This window comes from Microcebus murinus, chromosome 14, assembly GCF_040939455.1.
Source record: "Microcebus murinus isolate Inina chromosome 14, M.murinus_Inina_mat1.0, whole genome shotgun sequence".
Classification (NCBI taxonomy): domain Eukaryota; kingdom Metazoa; phylum Chordata; class Mammalia; order Primates; family Cheirogaleidae; genus Microcebus; species Microcebus murinus.
The window spans coordinates 58585439-58604653 of NC_134117.1; the positions used below are offsets into that span (position 1 = coordinate 58585439).

Genomic DNA, 19215 nt, shown 5'->3' on the forward strand with positions numbered 1-19215 from the left:
CTACCCTTTGTCTAATCACACTTCGACATTTGTATCCATTCTTCATCAAACCTAATAGACAGTTTTTCAGAGTCTTAGGGTCTTCATTTCTGAAGGCTCCCATGTAAATCATGTAAAACTTTGATTAATATAAATCTGCTACATTTTTCTCTTGTTAACCTATCTTTTGTTATAGAGGTATCAGCCTTGACCCTTACGATGGGTGATGAAAAGTATATTTTTCTGCCCCTCTGCCTCCAAATCCTTTGAGCCCAAAACAAATTGTGATGAACAGTTTAGGCATTATGCAGCTTCCTTTCAAGCCTTCCTGAAAGCCTTCCACTTGATGGCATGAAGTTTTTCTGGCCAACATCTCCCCATCCCAAATATCTTTGTCTACACTGCTACCTCTTCCCAGGCATCCATTTAATTTTCCTTTTATTCATTTCACTTTGGCTGATTTAATGAGTTGAAGCAAAACACTCTGTATTTATGGCTGCTGTGAAAATATATTTTATGATATCTCAGGGTAAAAATGTCTTAAAAAATAAAAAAAAAAAAAAAACACCCACAGTTTTTCTTTCTGTCTTTTTCTTCTTTTTTGGATGGCACACATCGAGCTGCTTCGTGGAGATATACAGAAAAATCAATTGCTAAGCATAAAATGCAACTCACATTAAGGAAACTGCAAACGATAACTAATTATGATAAGTTGCCATATAAATTACTCTGTGACAGTTGCAGCAATCAATTTCGAACACAAACAGACCAAGCCTCTGGTTGGAGAGGAAGATGAGCATCTAACAACTGTGTCAATAAAAATAATGGCAAGATTACCGACAATGGTCAAAGGAGGGTTATCATCCCCAGCAAGTTTTCATAGCATATTTTTCCTCTGTTTTTTGCTTTCTTTCTTTTATACATTTCAAGTCCAATGCTTAATATGGTAAGCTAACAATGGCATGTCTTCAAGAATGCATAAGCATCAGGAAATAAATAATTCAGGGATGTTCACTGGGCCTGCAATTATTTTGCAAAATATATATGCAGACAAATTGGAATGGGATCCTCCACGTGATAGGTGCTGGCAAAGTAGGATTATGGTAGATGGGCCGGATTACCTGTTTTAACATTACCACCATCTTCTCCTGTGGTCTTCTCTGCAGCCAGCTCAGAGAACTACATTTCCCAGAATTGCCTTCAGTGAATCAATCTTGGTTAGAGTCAGCCCAAGAGAGGCCCTGGAGGATGAATTCAGGGGCAGGGCAATGTGTGGACAGCTGCAGTACTTGGAGCAGTTTCCAGGTGAACTCGAGAATCCTGGCAGGTGCTGCACATGAGCAAGTCAGTGGGAGACTCCTAGATGCTCCTGAGATCCACAGAAATTTTCCAGAAAGCCCTTGAGAATCACGAGCTCGATGCTGAGGCTGAGGCCCTGTGTAGAGGCACAACCTCTTAATTCCTTATGTTAAAACCCTTCATAATTTAAATACACAGTGTGTCTTCTGTTTTCTCTGTTGGAATCCAGATTGATATGGAGCATTTTCTTCTTTTGTTTTTCACATTTCTCTGCTCCTGATTTTATTGCTCTGTAATTCAAAAGCAGAGTGGCGGGGAGAGGAGTAACGCAGGCAAATCTCTGAACAGAAGCAGGTGAGCATGAGGATGCTGGGGCTCCTGGCAGCTTTAACACAGGCTCTGGAAATTCACCCCAGCAGTGGACATTTCCAGGCCGTGCCTCTCTCCCTCCTTTTTCTCCTCTCCCCTCCAGCGCAATGCTACAGCTAGCCCTGCCCGCACTGGCTTCCTACGTCCTGCGTGAAGGACAAATGTCAGGGGTGACCTGGGACTCAATGGCATGGAGCCTTGGTTTCTTTCCCCTTGCCTCTGTCACTAAGTGGCTTGATCACCCCCAGCAATTCTTGGCGTCTTCCTCTGTTCAATGGAATAATATTTGCCCTCCTCGCTTTATAGGATTGTCTTGAGAATAGTATGGTCTACATTCTAATTAGAAACGTTTTCCAAAAAAGACACATGGTCTATAGAAATGCGAATTCTACTTCTAACAGCTGCCAGATAAACAGTGGCAATACCTGGCATGCTGGGGCATGTTTTATACACATTGTATTTTTAAACAGACATTTCTCCAACAAATGGTCCAATGTTCTTCGTAACATGGACACTCAGTGAGGACACGGCATGTAGATTGCCACTAGGTAACAGGTGAGATCACTGACACAGCCCTCTGTCCCCTATAATCCAAAGATCTTCCCAAAATCTCGGTCAATGCTCTCAGAGAGAATTCCAATGGACCATTCCAAATCCATGTGTGTACTACAATCTATATATTACTGCGAGTCCAGCCCTTTCAGACCCTTCTTTGAGAGTTTTTGTTATAGTAAAATAATTCCGTCATTATTCCATTGATGAATATTCCATCACCAATACATCATTCCCTTCCCTACCATCAGAACACCAATGTTTGAAAACTCTAACATTAAAATAATCATCTACTTAGAAGTTGAGCTTCATGGCTAAATGATCTCTAGTAAAGGATCTGTAGCTATAACTTCCATCCATGATATTTGGGTTTCTGAAAGCAACAGAGCTGAGACCTGAGGTCCACATGGCTGGCCCTTCCCTTAGTGTGCTCAGCCCCAGGGGAAGCTGGGTCTCCTTTCTAACATGCAATCAAGTCACCTCACATAGGTAACTAAGACATTTGCCCTTCCACTGGGTTTCTATCACTTGTTCTTTACTGAGCAAATATATATTGAGCTCTGATTAAGTAGGAGACACCCTGTGCCAGGCACTGCAAACACATGGTGATGACATCTCCTCCCTCCTTCTAATGCAACTTACCTAGGAAGACGGTCCCCGAATAGGCACATGCCCTAATATGAATGTGTAGAGGGAACCAGAGGAGTTTCTCTTAGAGCTGTGATATTTAAGCCAATACCTTAAGAATGAGTAGGAGTCAGTGGTGTGAAAGAGAAGAGTTAGACTTACTACTGCCTCTCAGGGAGTTTTCATTTATGAGGATATTAAGTCGTACATAACCTGAGCTCTATTACACAAAAGCAGAATGTGAACAATTGCACTAAGGAGGTAGAAACAAATATTCTAAGTACCTATAGAAGAGGGAAATCATAGCTCAGATCAGTTTAAGTTTCATGCAGGAAGCAGAGGCACTACACATTACTATCTCTACGATGTAAGCATTATCTGTAAGTTACATATGGAACTGGGCCCAGACTTCCTTTGCATTTGAATCTACAGTTCTTAGGATGTGAATCTCGGGCCTATCACACTCGACATTGGAAGCTGCATCAAAGGACAAGTAAAGGGGAAATGAAGCCATGTATAAAAAAGTAGCAATTTGCACGTGAACTACTGCCCTTCAGTTTTTGCAGTTGTTGGTGCGGAAGGAAAAGAGATTGGGAACTGGATGATTCAAAAGTTATTTGCAAATAGAACTTTCAGTTAGGGCTTTACAGACCAAATTTCGGACGTCATGGAGGATGTCACTTGGGAAAGAATTGGTGTAATTTGTCTTCACACTATGCCTCTTCTGCATAAATGTTTGCAAGCTGTTTCTATAAAGGTATGAAAAAATTACACTCAAATAGTTTGGTGAACTTTTGATCAGAAATTTGGAATAACTTCCTTAATGTAAATATAAAAAAAAAAAAAACCAGGATGGCATTAAGTGGTTTCATTTTGGGTGCCAACAGCTTTCCCCATTTGCTGGTGGGGAAAGCCAAGCTTGTTCAAGCCAAGTTGGTTCATACCAAGCTGAAACAGACCTTTTCCTCACACAGATCAGCCCAACAATAATCCAGCTTTTTTTTCCTTTTTTTTTGAGACAGAGTCTCGCTTTGTTGTCCAGGCTAGAGTGAGTGCCGTGGCGTCAGCCTAGCTCACAGCAACCTCAAACTCCTGGGCTCGAGTGATCCTTCTGCCTCAGCCTCCTGAGTAGCTGGGACTACAGGCATGCGCCACCATGCCCGGCTAATTTTTTATATATATATATATATATCAGTTGGCCAATTGATTTCTTTCTATTTATAGTAGAGACGGGGTCTCGCTCTTGCTCAGGCTGGTTTTGAACTCCTGACCTTGAGCAATCCGCCCGCCTCGGCCTCCCAAGAGCTAGGATTACAGGCGTGAGCCACCGCGCCCGGCCAATAATCCAGCTTTAATGAACTTCTTGGGTCCACTCTTTACTGGTCTCCTCATGACCACAGGCCCAAAGAACGTCATTTTATGATGCACACTTGCTTTTTTCAATGTCCAAGTCCTCAGCACTGATCAGGAAACCAGTGTTAAATGTGTAGGGATATTTCTTGATAAAATTGAGATGTCGGTTGTTGGCTCCCTTTAACCACTTTGGTACAAGCATCAACTCTAGTCCATAGCCACAGATGAACACGCACAGCGACTTTAGCCGACAGCCGTGATATGACTTTTCTAATTTTTCATTTATCAAAATAAAATTGTGAACATTTAAAAATAACATAATGAAAACATATATGTATATGTTACCTATTCTGATTTACGTTATAAGTAAAGCTGCCTGTAAAGTAAAACAAGCTTTCCGTGCTTTAAAGCTTTCCTCATCACACAAGAGCAAAACGGATTCGCCGTGAATGCACAGCACCAACTACCGTGCGGACTATGAGTGCCAGCTGTGGGCAAGGTTTCGCGGCCGGTGTGCACAGTACCAAAGTGGTTAAATAACATTTTCCCATTTTTCCCGTGGATGTTAGGCTCTGATGTCATCCATGGGCACTTACATGAACTCTAACTACTTCAGACATTTTTCCACATTCCAAGTGTTATTCAAAATACTTTCAAAACTTACTATCTTATATTCCATTTCTTTAAAGCTCAGTTTCTTGTTACTGTTAAAATGATAGACGATATTTGCCCTATTCCTGATGATTATCATTTATCTGATCACATCCTCCCATTGTGAAATCTCAATTTCATGGCCAGATAGATTTTACAAGTGGCCTTGAGATCTCTGAGACTTCAGTTCCCATGCAAGTTATCTGATAAGCTATAAAGTGAAATTACCTTCATTCAAATACAAGAAACCAATAAATAAACACATGAGGATATCATCATAATTTAAGAGTTAATTTGTCACTCCTTCTCGATGTGTTATTATTTGCGTAGGGGAATTCCCCAAAAATAGTCTCTGCAGGGATACGCTTGAGACCTTCGTAAGAACATTAAGTGAAAGAAATCTGTTCATGCTCAAAATGTAGCAGATTAGCATATATTTATTCCATCTGACTTTGAGCAAAATATATTTCCATCAAATAAATACTTAATAAAGGGACTCATGATTAGACCCTAATTAAATCTAAATTATAGTTAAATATAGAAAAGTTCTACTATGCCCGGATGTCACATGGGTGACACGGGTCCAAAGTCATAGGCGCTTGGAATCCAGCACTACTCTCTTGATCAATTCCTGCAGAATACAGCATTCCATTTGCCCAGAGCCCATAGGCTGTCTCGGAGGTTATACTCCACCACTTTCTGGGCATCTCCACGGCCCTTCCCACTACTCGCCCATCCTGCAATGTTGCTGGGATGTCGAGGATGGAATAGTCCTTATTCAGTGTCCCCCACACATACAAGGGGAATTCCTACTTGGGCAAACAATGTTTGAAGCGTGTGACACCCTCAATCTACGCATACTTAACCCTGGATGATAGATTCAAATTAAGAAACACAGCTGTACTCATAACCAGGATAAAATGGAGTACACAAGTTGCATGGCATGGCCTCTTCTTGACCTTACCAATTCCAACTAAGGCCCAAGAGGCCAGCTTAGGGATAGGGGATTTTCCAATGATATTCTATGTCTCCATTATGCCTGCTTTTGAAACCAAAGACTCTAAAGATGGCTATAGGAATTCAAGGCTTTGGAAAAATTGAGTAAACCAAATTAATGTTTTGAGAATCAGTGAATTCTCTGAAAACTGCACATAGATTTTTCTCCTCCAACATCACCAGGCAAATTGGAATTCCTTTTAGCTATAATGTAGAGTTCATTCATTTTGAAATTATAGATGTCAACTGTTATATTCCCAAACAATCATACTTTTACAAATACTAGTGAGTTTCCCCATTTCTCTCCATCACTATTGCTAGAGGTAACAATCTCCTTAGTAATTTTTAAGTACTATAATCTCTTTGTTTAAAGAAAAAAAATCACAAAATTATATTTATTTGCCTCCCCAGTAGACTGCCACTAAATTCTGTTTAATATGGGTTAAAATTGCTACGTTTGACAGGTATGGTTTTCTCATCAAGGACTTAAAAAGCACTATGTTCTTTCTAAAATGCCAATGCAGCAAGCAGTGTTGAGCCCCCAGCTCTGTGCAGCCAAGTGTCCCTGTGACCACTGAGAGCAATAAAAAGCTAAGTTCCAACCTCGGTGACTGGTCAGTTCCCTGGAAGCAGAAGGCAGGGGCGTGTAGTGGTGCTCCGGTGAGACAGCATCATCCTCACGGGAAACCTGTGTAATAGAAGCAAACATCAGCATGAAGCAAGACCAATAATTAAGCACCTCCATTTACCAAACATGTCTCCATGGGATCTGAATTTGGAGAAAATGTGATTCACCAAGATTCTTCTTAGGAAGCAAGATTTGTTTTTGTTGAGATAATATTCTGGTTGGGGTAGGGTAGGATCCAAAGCTGTGAGGGGCCTCAGTACAGGTGGAATAGCTCTGAGACAAGGAGACAGTTTGCTCATCGTGCTGACCTGGAAGGAGAGGTAGGAAGAAAACAAGAGAGGCCGAAGGGAGGAAGAGGGATGGACTTAGACTTCTGTCCCAGGCCTTCTCCTAGTACTTCCCACAAAGTAAAGGCTGGGCCTGTGAACAGATTTCTATGGAAACCAGCGAAGGGGCTAAGCTTTGGCCCCAGGGTGGATGGGGAAAACCAGGGCTGGTTTTGGTGGGCCCAGAGGCATGGGAGTAGGCAGAAGGCAAGGACCTAAGACTTGATAGCGGAAGGTCACCATAGGTAAGGACATAAGCCATCTCAGATGTGCAATGGGGGTTCTGCCTAAGTTTAACAATAGCACTGAGAAATCTATCTGAAATTTGGATTTGGGTTATAGTGGTTATCCACAAACTTTGTCATTCCAAGGCCTAAAAGAAAATGACATAAAATGTATCTAGGATGTTGCTTTTTCACCATACACAAATAGCTCTTTAACATGGAACTGTGTCTGGGATGGCCCAGGCTACTAACTCACTCTCTCTCTCCTACCACTGTCCACCCCCTACCCCCAGAACTCTACAACTACATCCTTGTGAACTAAAGCAGGAAGAAAGTACCTGTGGGGTCAGCTGTCACTGAGAACTGATGACCAGTATGTCAGATTCAGATTGTGGTTGCTTGTAACAATAAGCATTGCCACTGCAACTCCTGAGATTTCTAAATCAAATGCGATTTTTTTTTTTAATATCCAAAAAAGAACATCTGCTAGGATCAAAATCCTAAGCTTACAACCTTTCCAAGCCTCATGAAAAAGTAAATTTTATTAATGCTACATTTTTCTTTCCGGAAGAGGAAATACATTCTATGGGATATATTTGCCCTCCTAGAAGCAGGCCTTTTCTCCAAAGAGATTACCTATATTATAGGAATCAAAACTAAGTAGGAGATTAGACCTCCTTGCTAGAAAAACCCTTTAAACTTCGTTTCTGACATTTGAGATGTTTGACTAAGCGGCTTTCAGTGAAGACTTATAGAAAGAGTTCTGAATGGAGTAAAATTCAGAAGCTCTGTCCCTAGGTAGAAACAGATTTCAGGTAGCATTTCTTCACTCCAGCTCCAAGGCAAATATAGAGTGTTTAAAGCTTGATCCAAAGCTACTGGGTCCAAAAAGGCAAAAGCCCAGTCACCAAGAAGAACATTTTAAAAAGTAGATAAGACTTTTGATAGATACTATGCCATTAAACATTTAGGACATTGCAAGAATCTGAAAGAGTCAGAAACTAGATTAGAAATAAAATACTATAGTCACCTGTCTGTCAATTTGGTATTCAAGGTCTCCTATAATCTCTACATAAGAAACACAATGACAGCATCCTACATATAGCATCTATTTGATGCTTGAGGCAGGACATATTGGGCAGGGGAATGGGGACTGTCCTTCCACAGGTCTACCATACTTCCTTCCTGAGAAGCCATCGCCTTTCTCTCCATCAATGTTTCTGCTCCACTTCATTGCTAAAAAAAAACCCCTAAAATACAATATGAGCTTTAGGTGGCTGTATTACGATATTTCTTAGAACTTTTAATCTCGATTTGGGCTGTTGACAATTTGATGACAGCTTTTCTAAAATTACGAGAACAAATGCTACCTTTTAGCAAATACCTCTGACTGTGCAAAACATTAGAGTTCTAACCAAGAGTAAAAAAGCTATTTGGTTTTGTTTTCAGTTATAGACAGAGCAAAAATGTTATAGCTTCGGTTGTTTTGTAGTCATCATTCTATGCCCAGCACTAAATTATTTTTCTGATCAGTGCCCATTGATAAACTCAAGTCATGGAAAAGAATCCAGGAAAAGAACAATTTCATAAACCATGCTTTTTGGTGGGACATCCCTGGTCACATGTTTAGAAAAACTACTACAAATCAGGACTCCAACTACCAGCTCTTTGCCTTGGCATTTATCAAAATGAAGCCTATGTGATATTTCCAATAGGGATGTTCACACTTGTTCTCTAAATCTTATGATTAGAAGCATGATTCAGAAAAGCAAAATTATCATATTAAAGAAGTGAACAAGAAAATATATTTAAAATCTGCTAAAGAATAAAGAACTCATCCTGAAACTGAAGCAATTCAGTTTACTGAGTACAAGATAATAGAAACATAAGTATAAAAGTTTAAATAATGGTTTCTTTTACCCGGATTGAGAAGAGATACCTAAAACGAGAATAAGGAAATTTGGGTAAATCTGAATCTTCAGAACTATAAAGACTCTCAAACCTTTGAATCCTCACCCAATTTTCTAACTGCTTCAATTATATTTTCACATTTTGCTTTTTAAATTATCCTGTTAGAAAATATTTGCAACATCTACAACAAAACATTAGTGTCCTAAATACATAAAGAATGTCCTCAAATCAATACAAAATATCATAGAAAAAATAGACAAAAAAAATGTCAGGAAATTCAAAGAAGAGAAAACCTAAATGCCCCATAGCATAAGACAAGTTGCTCATATTTATCAGTATTAAGGGCGATGAAAATTAAAACAAGATATGATTTTTGCACGCATCATATTGGCAAACTTTTAAGTCCCAGGATAACAAGTACCAGAGAGAATGAAGGGAAATGAAACTGTTATTCTCTCAGCCCTTGCTAGTGGGAACGTACATTGGTTAAACAGCTTCCAAGAGTAATTTAGCAATATCTAATAAAATTGAAAATTGGTACAGCAATTTCATTTAAAAGATATACACTATGGAAAATTTCACACAGGTCTGCAAGTTGAGACATAAAACAATGTTTATTGCAGCATTATTTATAACAGAAGAAATTAGAAATAACTCAAATGTCTGTCATTGAAGAAAATGGATAAATAAAATGTTGTATATTCATATGACAGAATATTTAGCATTTAAGAGCAATAAACTTGATTTATATATCTCAATTTGAATAGGTCTGAAAATTTAATATGGAGTGAAAATGAAAGTTGCAAAATGATAAATGTAGTATAATATTATTTATGCAAATATGTACTTATTTGATCCTATGTGTGTAGGAAAATATCTAAAAAATATTTTAAAATATACATTAAATTCATAAAAATGGTTACCTTTGCCAAGGGGCAGGGTGATAGGATGGGGACAAATAGGATGTGAGGAAGGGGGGCTTCAACTTTATATACAATGGCTCATTTTTTCATTTAAAGATTACTTGAAACAAATATGTCGAAATCTTAGAAACTACAGGCTCTGGATGGTAACTTCATATTCATTTTGTTTTTTTTACTTTTCTACATTTTTGAAATTTCTCAAGATTAAGCATGAAAATTGAAAACAACAAAAACTCCTGTTTCTTCTCTAATCCATGCAGTCTTATATTGATATAAACCTATAAGCAGAGAAAATTTCTTCTAACAATTCTCTAGTACTTGGATAACATGGATTAATGCCATCTCTGATTGGCTTTTTGGGATGAAATATCCCATTTCGGTTTCTTCTAAAGCTATTGAGCATGACCTATAGAATGGAAAAAAGCTGATCTTGGTAAATACAAGGACTGAAATACTCATTCCAGCCTTGGAAGTCCTTCAGCCGAAGATATATCAAAGTACACACTGAAGGTTTCTTGATTCCTCTCCTGCTCACAATTGGAGAGCTGCTAATATTTTTTTTAAACTCACATCAATAAAGGTAATAGTCACTAATATACTATACTCTGCAATTTCCATAATGCAGGAAAGAAGGTAGAACTTTGGCAACCTTGTTGGAAAAGATTCAACAAAAGGACAGCACACTCTACAAGAGACTTACAACGTGAGAACTTCACTCGGAGACTACACGAAAATGAATGTGTTCAGATAAATGTGTAAAATCCAAGCCCCTTTCCAAAGGGTGCGTTCAGTGAAAAACTGCAGTCCAGTGGCTATTTCTGAACATCATGGATGCAGTGGAGGAACATGATACAGACCACACGAGGAGAGATTTGGCAGACTTAGAAACAAGAAGGGGGCAGCTACAAAGTTGTTTAATAGCCATAAATCTCCCACTATTTTTCACAAAATACCATCTAAGACCACAGCTCTACAACTCATTCCCCATCACTCAGCTCAAGTGGAGCGCTTTGGCATGCTCACTCACCCTTAAATCATACGCCGCATAAAGTGATCCCGGGTCTGGGAAATTTGTCAGCCTCTTTCAAGTAAAAGCAATCTTCACTTTTCATCACAATTCATTCCCTGAAACCATAGTATGAAGCTGACTCTTCTAAAAACATTTATTTTCTCTCATAACAAAAAAGCATCACTCATTTAGTTATCATGAATTTAATAACCACCTACTATATGCCAGGCCCCGTGCTGAGAATACCAAGAAAAATACAATGAGGAATTTGGTTGCATTTCCAGCTAATTAAAAAAAAAAAAATACCACGATTAGTACTGGTTATGAAGGGTCACCAACTCATAGCATGACCCTTATACTCCCACACTCTGTATTATCACAGAACGTGGTCCCTTACCTCTATTAGGACATTTAAACATTTGTAACAGTAATTATGTCCTTACTTGTTTCTCATGCATAGTAACAGAGTTTTTGAGATTAACTATATTAAGTTTCTGAAATTAACTACACTATTAACCCTTGTATCCAACATACTGCCAGAAATATAGGGTGAAGTCAAATTGAATGAATAACACATTTTAAAGTCAAAGATAAAACCATACACCACGATTATAATTCAACATAAAAGTATGGGACAAGTTGCCAGAATCAGAAGAAACAGGCTTGCCATCCTCTGAAGGATTAAGTCAGAGAAACTAAAGAACCAGCTTGAAGGCTGAGGCTTCCTGCCCTGCTCACAGGCAAAGGTACCATGCTTTTTAGTGTAAAGCAAGATAGAAAGTGCAATGACAGATGGATTAAGTTGAGAATGATAACCAGGTTTGGGAGCAGGAAGAGCCATAGCTTGTTCGGAGCCAGAAGCCAAGGAATTGGGAGTTAAAAAAAAAAAAAAAAAGGTGTGTGTGGGGGGGAGATGCAGGTAAGGTAGGGATGAGTGTAGGTCCATAACCTAGAGACCAAGGAAGATCCCAGTAGAGCAGAGGTGAGAGTCTGGGCAGAAGCAGAATGAGGAAGTGAAGGGTAACTTAGGTGAGCAGTTGGTCAGAGAAGAGGCAGGTTGGCAGGGAAGGGTTGTGTCAAAGGCCTCTCTGCAATAAGAAAACTTTCTGAAGGCCACAGCCTGGCACTTTCCATTTGTTTGTGTCTGATCTACAGGGGGCCTAGTTCTGCCAGTGCCTAAAATGGCATCTGGCCCAGAGTGGTAGTTCATAAAAATTGATGAAAAGGAAGGAAGGAGGGAGAAAAGGAGGGCTGGAAGGAAGAAACCAGGAAAATAAAAAAAAAAGAAGAAAGTGCTGTGGCTTGGGCATTGTGTGGGCTATTATATAACTAATCAGATGTGTTACAAAAGACCTTACAAACCATCTAGAGCAGTGGCTTCCAAAATACTTTTAGCAGGCACTTATATAACAGGAGAAAAAAATAAAACAATCTAACTATTCGACATTATAAACATTATCATAATTGCTTATGGTAACCAAATAAAACCATGAGCATAAAGGGAGAAATATGCAAGGATTTTAATTACATAATATTAAGTGAGCACAGTAAATATTAAAACAGTTCCTGTGCTGTGATTTTGACCATATAAAATTTACAACAGGTAGACATTAATAAGCAAAGATCAAAAGATTAGGGGTGGCTTGATTTTTTAACTTCATTTGGTATGTCATTACTTCTTATAATTTAAAATATTTAAAATTAAAAATCTACTTACATACAAGGGATGCTTTGGAATAACACTTATTCCATCAAGTGTCTTTCCAAACTCTCCCACCAAAGGATGAGGAGGTGTGGAAGAAGAGGAGGGAAGAAAAATAGGAGCTGAGGAGGAAAAATGAGGAGATAGCAAAGAATGTAGGAGAGAGTGAGACAGGAGCTAGTATTTCTGGAATGTATATTAAGTGCTAATGGTTTTCCAGTGTATGATATTTGTCATATTATTCCTGTCATTTAAAAAATGAGAAAACTGAGACCTAGAGAAGATTAGTAACATATCCAAGGCTATATAGTTCTAAAGCCCAGAGTGTGATTAGAAACCAAGTAAACCTGATCCTGAAAACCCAAATTGTTTCCCCAGCTACACACCCCTCTTTGCAATGGTACCCTCAAGTTTTTAATGATACTCCTCTCCTGACCATTACTCTATTCTTCCTTACATCATTACCAATTGGGCACTTGTCCCTTTTAAGGAACTGTAGACTTCAAGATGTTAAGGGCCAAGTTTTAAATTGACAGTGAATGCCTATTGGCACTTCACAAAGCACCTTCCCAAAGCATTGCAAAAGGATTATCAAGTGAGAAGAAATTCATGAATGGCACGGATCCTCCTATCTATAAATCGATAATTATATCTAAAGATCTATGACAGAGCACAAGTTAATATTTTGCTGGTAATTAATTCTTGTTGAGGATATAGTTTGTGTCATATGTTTAAACTTTGAATGTAATCAGAATGTAATAAACTATAATCTCCAAGTAATGTGTGTGTGTATATTAAATTTCTTACACACTAATATATGCAGGCATTTTACACACATTGTTTCATTTAACCCTCTCAACAACCTTAGGATGCAAATGCTATTATTACATTTTATAGATAAGGCAACTGAGATTTAGAGAGTAATTATATGACTTGTCCAAGAATGCCCAGCTAGTATGTGGAAAATTGAGAATTTCAAACAGTACAGGACAATTCAATAGCCAGATTCCCAATCACTGTACAATGAACTTGATATTCAAAGATGCCTGGCAAAGACAATCTAGGTTTATTTAGCATACATATGAAGGCAGGTAATATATTTCTAGGGAGATATGATTCAATTCATGTTAATATGCAACATGTTTTATGGTCTGCTATATATTAATAAATAAAACTGTCAGCTCATTTAACAATAAATAAAATAATTAGCTGTGCAATGTAGACATATGAGTGCTTCAGATCTCTTTGGCCTTTGATGGTTCATATAACCAGTGGTGTGCTAGAGTTAATCATTCGTTCTTGTGAGCTAGTACAGGTTAAGTTTTCAGGAATTTTGTAAGTCCGTTGTTAAACATAGATACTATTTAAAATTATACTTACAATGAAATAAATTACCTTAAAAGCCAAGGTAATATATATCAAAACTCATCATTTCCTAATTATTTTACAAAATTTTATTATTATTTAGTAAAATTACTTACATCTATTGAATCTGTATGGTAGAAATACTCTATGATATGCTATCTCTTTCCAACTATTCAGGGACGTCACTTTGGTAGCCTGACACAGGCCACAGTGGGAGTATTTGCAGCAGAAATTGGCAAATGCTACAAATTAGAGCTTGATTTGTTGGTCTGTTGATTTTATCAACTTAAAGGGATGGTGGAAATATTAATGATGCAGGAAAAACTTAAAAGGATGCTGTGTCTGTAGCTATTATATTGTGATTACAAAAACTTAAGGAAATGTTCTTCCAATATTCAAAAACTATTATCCAAGTTGGCGAAGTAGTTGCTTATGTAATTGACAAATCAGCGAAGTTCTGACATACACATTAAGGTAAAGGAAAATATCAACCCGCACTCCTATTAGAACTGCACTTGTTACTCAACTGTAAACACAAATACAAGATATCATGGTCTGGCCAAAATCCTTGAAAGTATCTGTGAGAATCAAGTGGTTGCATGGAATTTATAATAAAGAGTACTGTATATTTAATTTTCATTTGTAAATTGTGTTTTACACATCCTTCATATAAGTTCAATAAGTTTATATATATACACATACATATACATGCATGCATGTGTATGTCCCATACACAGAAACACATTTTTTTTTTCCTGGAGACTTGGTTGTTAAACATTTATCAGTACACCACTACATTTAACCCTCATCAAACAGCATCTAAAATATGTTTGGAGCTATGGAGAAAAGGTCTTTTTTGTGGTTTATGAATGGAAAGAACAGTAAGAAAAAGACTAATTTGGCTGGGCACAATGGCTCATGCCTATAATCCCAGAGGTTTGGAAGGCCAATGTGGGAGGATCGCTTGAGGCCAGGAGTTCAAGACCATCCTGGGCAATGTAGGTAGACTCCATCACTATTTAAAAAATGAGAAAAATTACGTAGGTCTGGTGGTACACACCTGCAATCCCAGCTACTGAGGAGGCTGAGGTAGGAGGGTTGCTTGAGCCCCGGAGTATGAGGCTGCAGTGAGCTATGGTTGCACCACTATGCTCTAGCCTGAGTGAGAGAGCAAAATCATGTCTAAAAAAAAAAAAAAAAAAAAAAAAAAAAAAAACTAATTAAGCTTCGAGGATTCTGTTCTGACTTATTCACAATTTGTACTTATTCACAATTACCTACTTCTCTCTTTTCTCCTCTTTGATGCCTTATTGAGCAAGATTTAGAACCAGGCTCTGTCTGGTTGTGTAAGCCTGGGCAATTTACTAAAACTCTTTAAATTATACTTTCCTTGACTGTAAACTGGTAATGGTAATAGTAGCCATGATCATGATAGTTAAAAACAGATAACACTTATTAGTGCTTAGTTTGTATCTGGGTCTACTGTTAAACATTTGCCATGTATTAACTTATTCAAATCTTCACAACAGTTTCATAAAGGAGTTACAACTCCTAGTTCCGGTTTGCAGATGAAGACAAAAAGGACCAGCGAAACTAGGTAGCTTGATCAAGCTCTCTCGCTTAGGTTCTTGGGTTTCTGCTGCATGGCTGAGCTGTGGCACAAATCCAGGCAGTTTGCCTCTAGTGGCCACTGCTATACTGCTGTCTCCCCAATAAAGGTAAAGATTAAATGAGGTAAGAGACAACCATCTTAGCTATTGCTCATTGCAAAAAATAGCTGTGATTTATTTTTACTTCACTTTAATTTTTTTTTTACCATCTCTTCTCTTCAACTAGACTGTAAGTTTCTTGAGAGGTAGGGCTAATGTTGAATGGCTTTTCCTGCCCCTCACAGTAGCCGTGACAGAGACACGCCTATACTTTGTAATTAACTATTCATTACATAAATAAACTTTGCTCCTCACTTGTCAAGCAGGAAAGTACTACTGATATCCTTCTGCGAGCAGAAGTAGTGAGATTCTAGCCTCGTTATAACCTGAATTCATCGATAGGTTCCCTGCATTTACTGTGATGGTCTAACAACCTCTAGTAAGTAGCCACATATGGCATTTCTCATCTGGGTTTGCAGGACTGTCTTAGAAATAATATTATGTCATGGTAGTCCTAGAGGCTTGATTTACTTTGGCTTTAAAGGAGGAACTTGCTTCATGTGTCTCTCTTCCTCTCACAGAGCTTTTTTTATTCTCGAGGGCTCCAGGTCAAGTTCTGTCCTTGGAACCAGAGTAGTTTTCCAAAATGGGGTGAAGCCAGCCCTGTCAAGCTGGGCCAGATCTGCTGTCAGTGCCTTTCCCAAATACATCAGCCCCTCTGCTTGCAAAAATAAATTGATACCAACGCAAGAAATTTATTAGGAGATGACAGCGCGGTTCATAATGGAAATATGGAGAAAACATTATCCTTCAAAACTGACAGTGTATCCATCACGCCTCAGATTCCTGAGATATAAGCAGACACTGTCACATGCAATCCGCTGAGGACACGTCTTCTTGGATTTCCTTATGACAGGAAACTCTGAAATAATCCAGAAGAAGGGAAGGACTTGCACTGCCCTTAATGTGCTCAGCCATAAATTTTTAGCATTAGCAGAAGAAACATGTGGCCAAGGAAATGAATGATGGGGGAAACCAGGAGGCCTGGAATTCTCAGAGGTCCCTTCTTTTCTCTTGGGGGCGATGAACTGGGACAGGGGTCAGAGAGGGTTACTGCACCACTGAGATGCCCTGTTATGAGTGAGCAGAGCCAACAGGTGGCAGGACACCACTGTATACGCACCGCAGTTAGCTCTGCTTGAGGTTTGGGGTCCTGGTCATCTTGCCCAGCTAAGTTTCCAACTGTGGCTATTTTGCTTAGCTTGTTATTTGTATTAATAAACTTGAGACAATTTAGGAGGGCTATTTTAATTAGGAATAAATTCAAGAGGATTTGTCGGGATCACAAGAGGCTTGATCTTTGCAGGTTTAATGAGGCGACCTACCCAACCCCATATGAAATAATTGTGTATTGTATTGAAAGCCGCTTTGGAAAATATAATCGTGGTAGTAAATTGGAATGAAATGAACATGGTATTAAAGGGGGAAAATATTCACTGCCAATTTTATGGGGCCTTAAAATATTTATGTTCTAAACTTACATTCTTTGGAGATTTGCTGAGTATTGCTACCGCTAAGAAACTTTTTTTTTAATGAGATACATGCATATTTTTCAAAATTACAGATCTTTTTTAGCAAAAATAGAAAGTCATAACTGTGAAATGGAAACCTAAACAAGGCAAGTGCAGCCTTAATGGCCTTATATTCTGAGTTTACCCTTTATAGTAGAATAAAAAGCATGGGAAGTTTCATTTAAATGTGAATAATATACAAGGAGCCTTTGATGTTAGTTTCTACCTGATTAAGGAACAGAGAACATCAGCATAAACATGATAACCCAAATAAACTTGGGTTGTGTTGCATTTGTTATGTCATGGGGACATGGTAGGATGTATATATTCTTGGGCCACTTAAACCAAAGTCAAATACTAGGTTTTGATACACTTCCCAAAATGAATCCTTAAGAGCATGGAAACAAATTATATGTTGATCAAGTCTTTACTAATAGGTAGCAGCAGTTGAAAAAAAATGCAAGCGGGTCTATAATTCTTAGACACTGTATCTTTCTACAAAAGTTCTCATTCTTTGAAAGAGGCAAATGAACTTCTAATTGTTCACATTTGTTTCAGCCAATCTGCCTGATTCTCTGTCCAAAGAAAGACCTAAAACTCTTTGGACTTTACACGTCCAAATTAAATATATCTGTGTTTTTCCTTTTGCTTGCTATTTAAGTGTATGCCAGCATGACTTAACATTCATCCAGAGTTTATTTCAATATTAGTGGCAAATAAGCCATTTTTCAGTTTAATGAATAGCATCAGTGTCTCCCTTTTAACCAAAAATGTGACCTTAAACTTGATGGATCTCACCAGAAGGCACATTTTTACATTATTTTTCTATTGGAGGTTATGAATGTCATTTCCCAAATTATTGTGACAGCTGTGAGGGGAAAGCCCGCGCCACAGATACGGCAGCCTGGAAACAAAACTCAGACCTAACAAAACGGTAGTTTCATTTGTGAAAATGAGAAAAAGGGAACGGAAAAGCAAGCACAAACCATATGGGAGGGAAAAAAATACCTCTTTTGAGACTTATGCAACAGGAGAAAAGAGCCATGCAAAGCAGCTGAAATCCCCATACTTTTTTGTTACTACCATTTTTGTTTCCCGATCATTCTAAATTGGGAAGGGGAAGGCTGAGCATTGCTGATTCAAAAAAAAAAAAAAAAAACTCCAAGAGGACATCTGATATTTCTTCCTTATTAAGGATGATGGAGTGTAATTGATGTGCCTGGTGCCTGGCCAATTCCAACTTTTTGAGAATGCCGCTTAATGTGCAGACATTATTTTTGGACTACTGAACGCCAGAAAATAATGAGCTGGCATTCAGCTTTGGTGAATAAGACCCTGAATTTTCATCTAAAAGCAGTTTTGAGTTATTGCTGTAGATAAGGTATAACTGTGCAAGGGAATTTTATCCATGTTTCTCCCATGAATCATAAATGAGGAAAAAAATTACAGTCTAAATTGCACTTAAAAGGAATAAAGTCTTTTCATGTCATACATGATTTATCAAAATGATCTCATTTTAAGGGTACTGTGGTGTATCTTGATTAATCGCATTAGGAAGCGTGATGAATGGCCTCTTTAATGGTAACACAGGATTTATTGGCAGCATCCCGACTTGAACCAGAAGGGTAAGAAGTAAAATATACAATAGATAGCTAATGCAGATAGGGTGTCAGTAATGCTCTGACTTGTTTGAAAATTATACGGGGAGCCTTAGCTTCGGGAGATCCTGAAACTACCAGGTGGTAGGGAGTAAACAAGTTTTGCTTAGGAACTTGGGTGCCACCAGGAATCCAGTCTAGCCCTTCTCTCACTTGTTGCAGGGCAAGTAAAATCACTCTGTTGGCCCATGAAAGGGTGTCTGCGAAATCTGGACAAACGCTGGAAATTGCTAGCAGAAAGAGGGAGGACATCGCCTCTCGAGACCAGCACTCCTTGCCCTTTTGCCCTATTTTAATATCCTCTTCACATTTCACTTTAATATCCTAAATGCCTTTTTTTTTTTTGTAAGCCTGCTCGAGTCTGCTCCCACTAATTTCCTCTAAGGCTGACAGATCAGAGGCTTTTCTCGAACTATTCCTTTT

At 38.4% G+C, this 19215-nt stretch overlaps 1 protein-coding gene across 1 annotated transcript in view; it reads right to left on the minus strand.

Moving 5' to 3' along the window:
• LRMDA (leucine rich melanocyte differentiation associated) overlaps positions 1-19215 on the minus strand; it is a 1003464-nt gene that overhangs the window by 193205 nt on the left and 791044 nt on the right. Inside the window, exon 6 of the mRNA XM_076010120.1 lies at positions 6430-6514. Coding sequence (XP_075866235.1) covers positions 6430-6514 — 85 coding nt within the window. The remainder of the gene's footprint in view (positions 1-6429; positions 6515-19215) is intronic.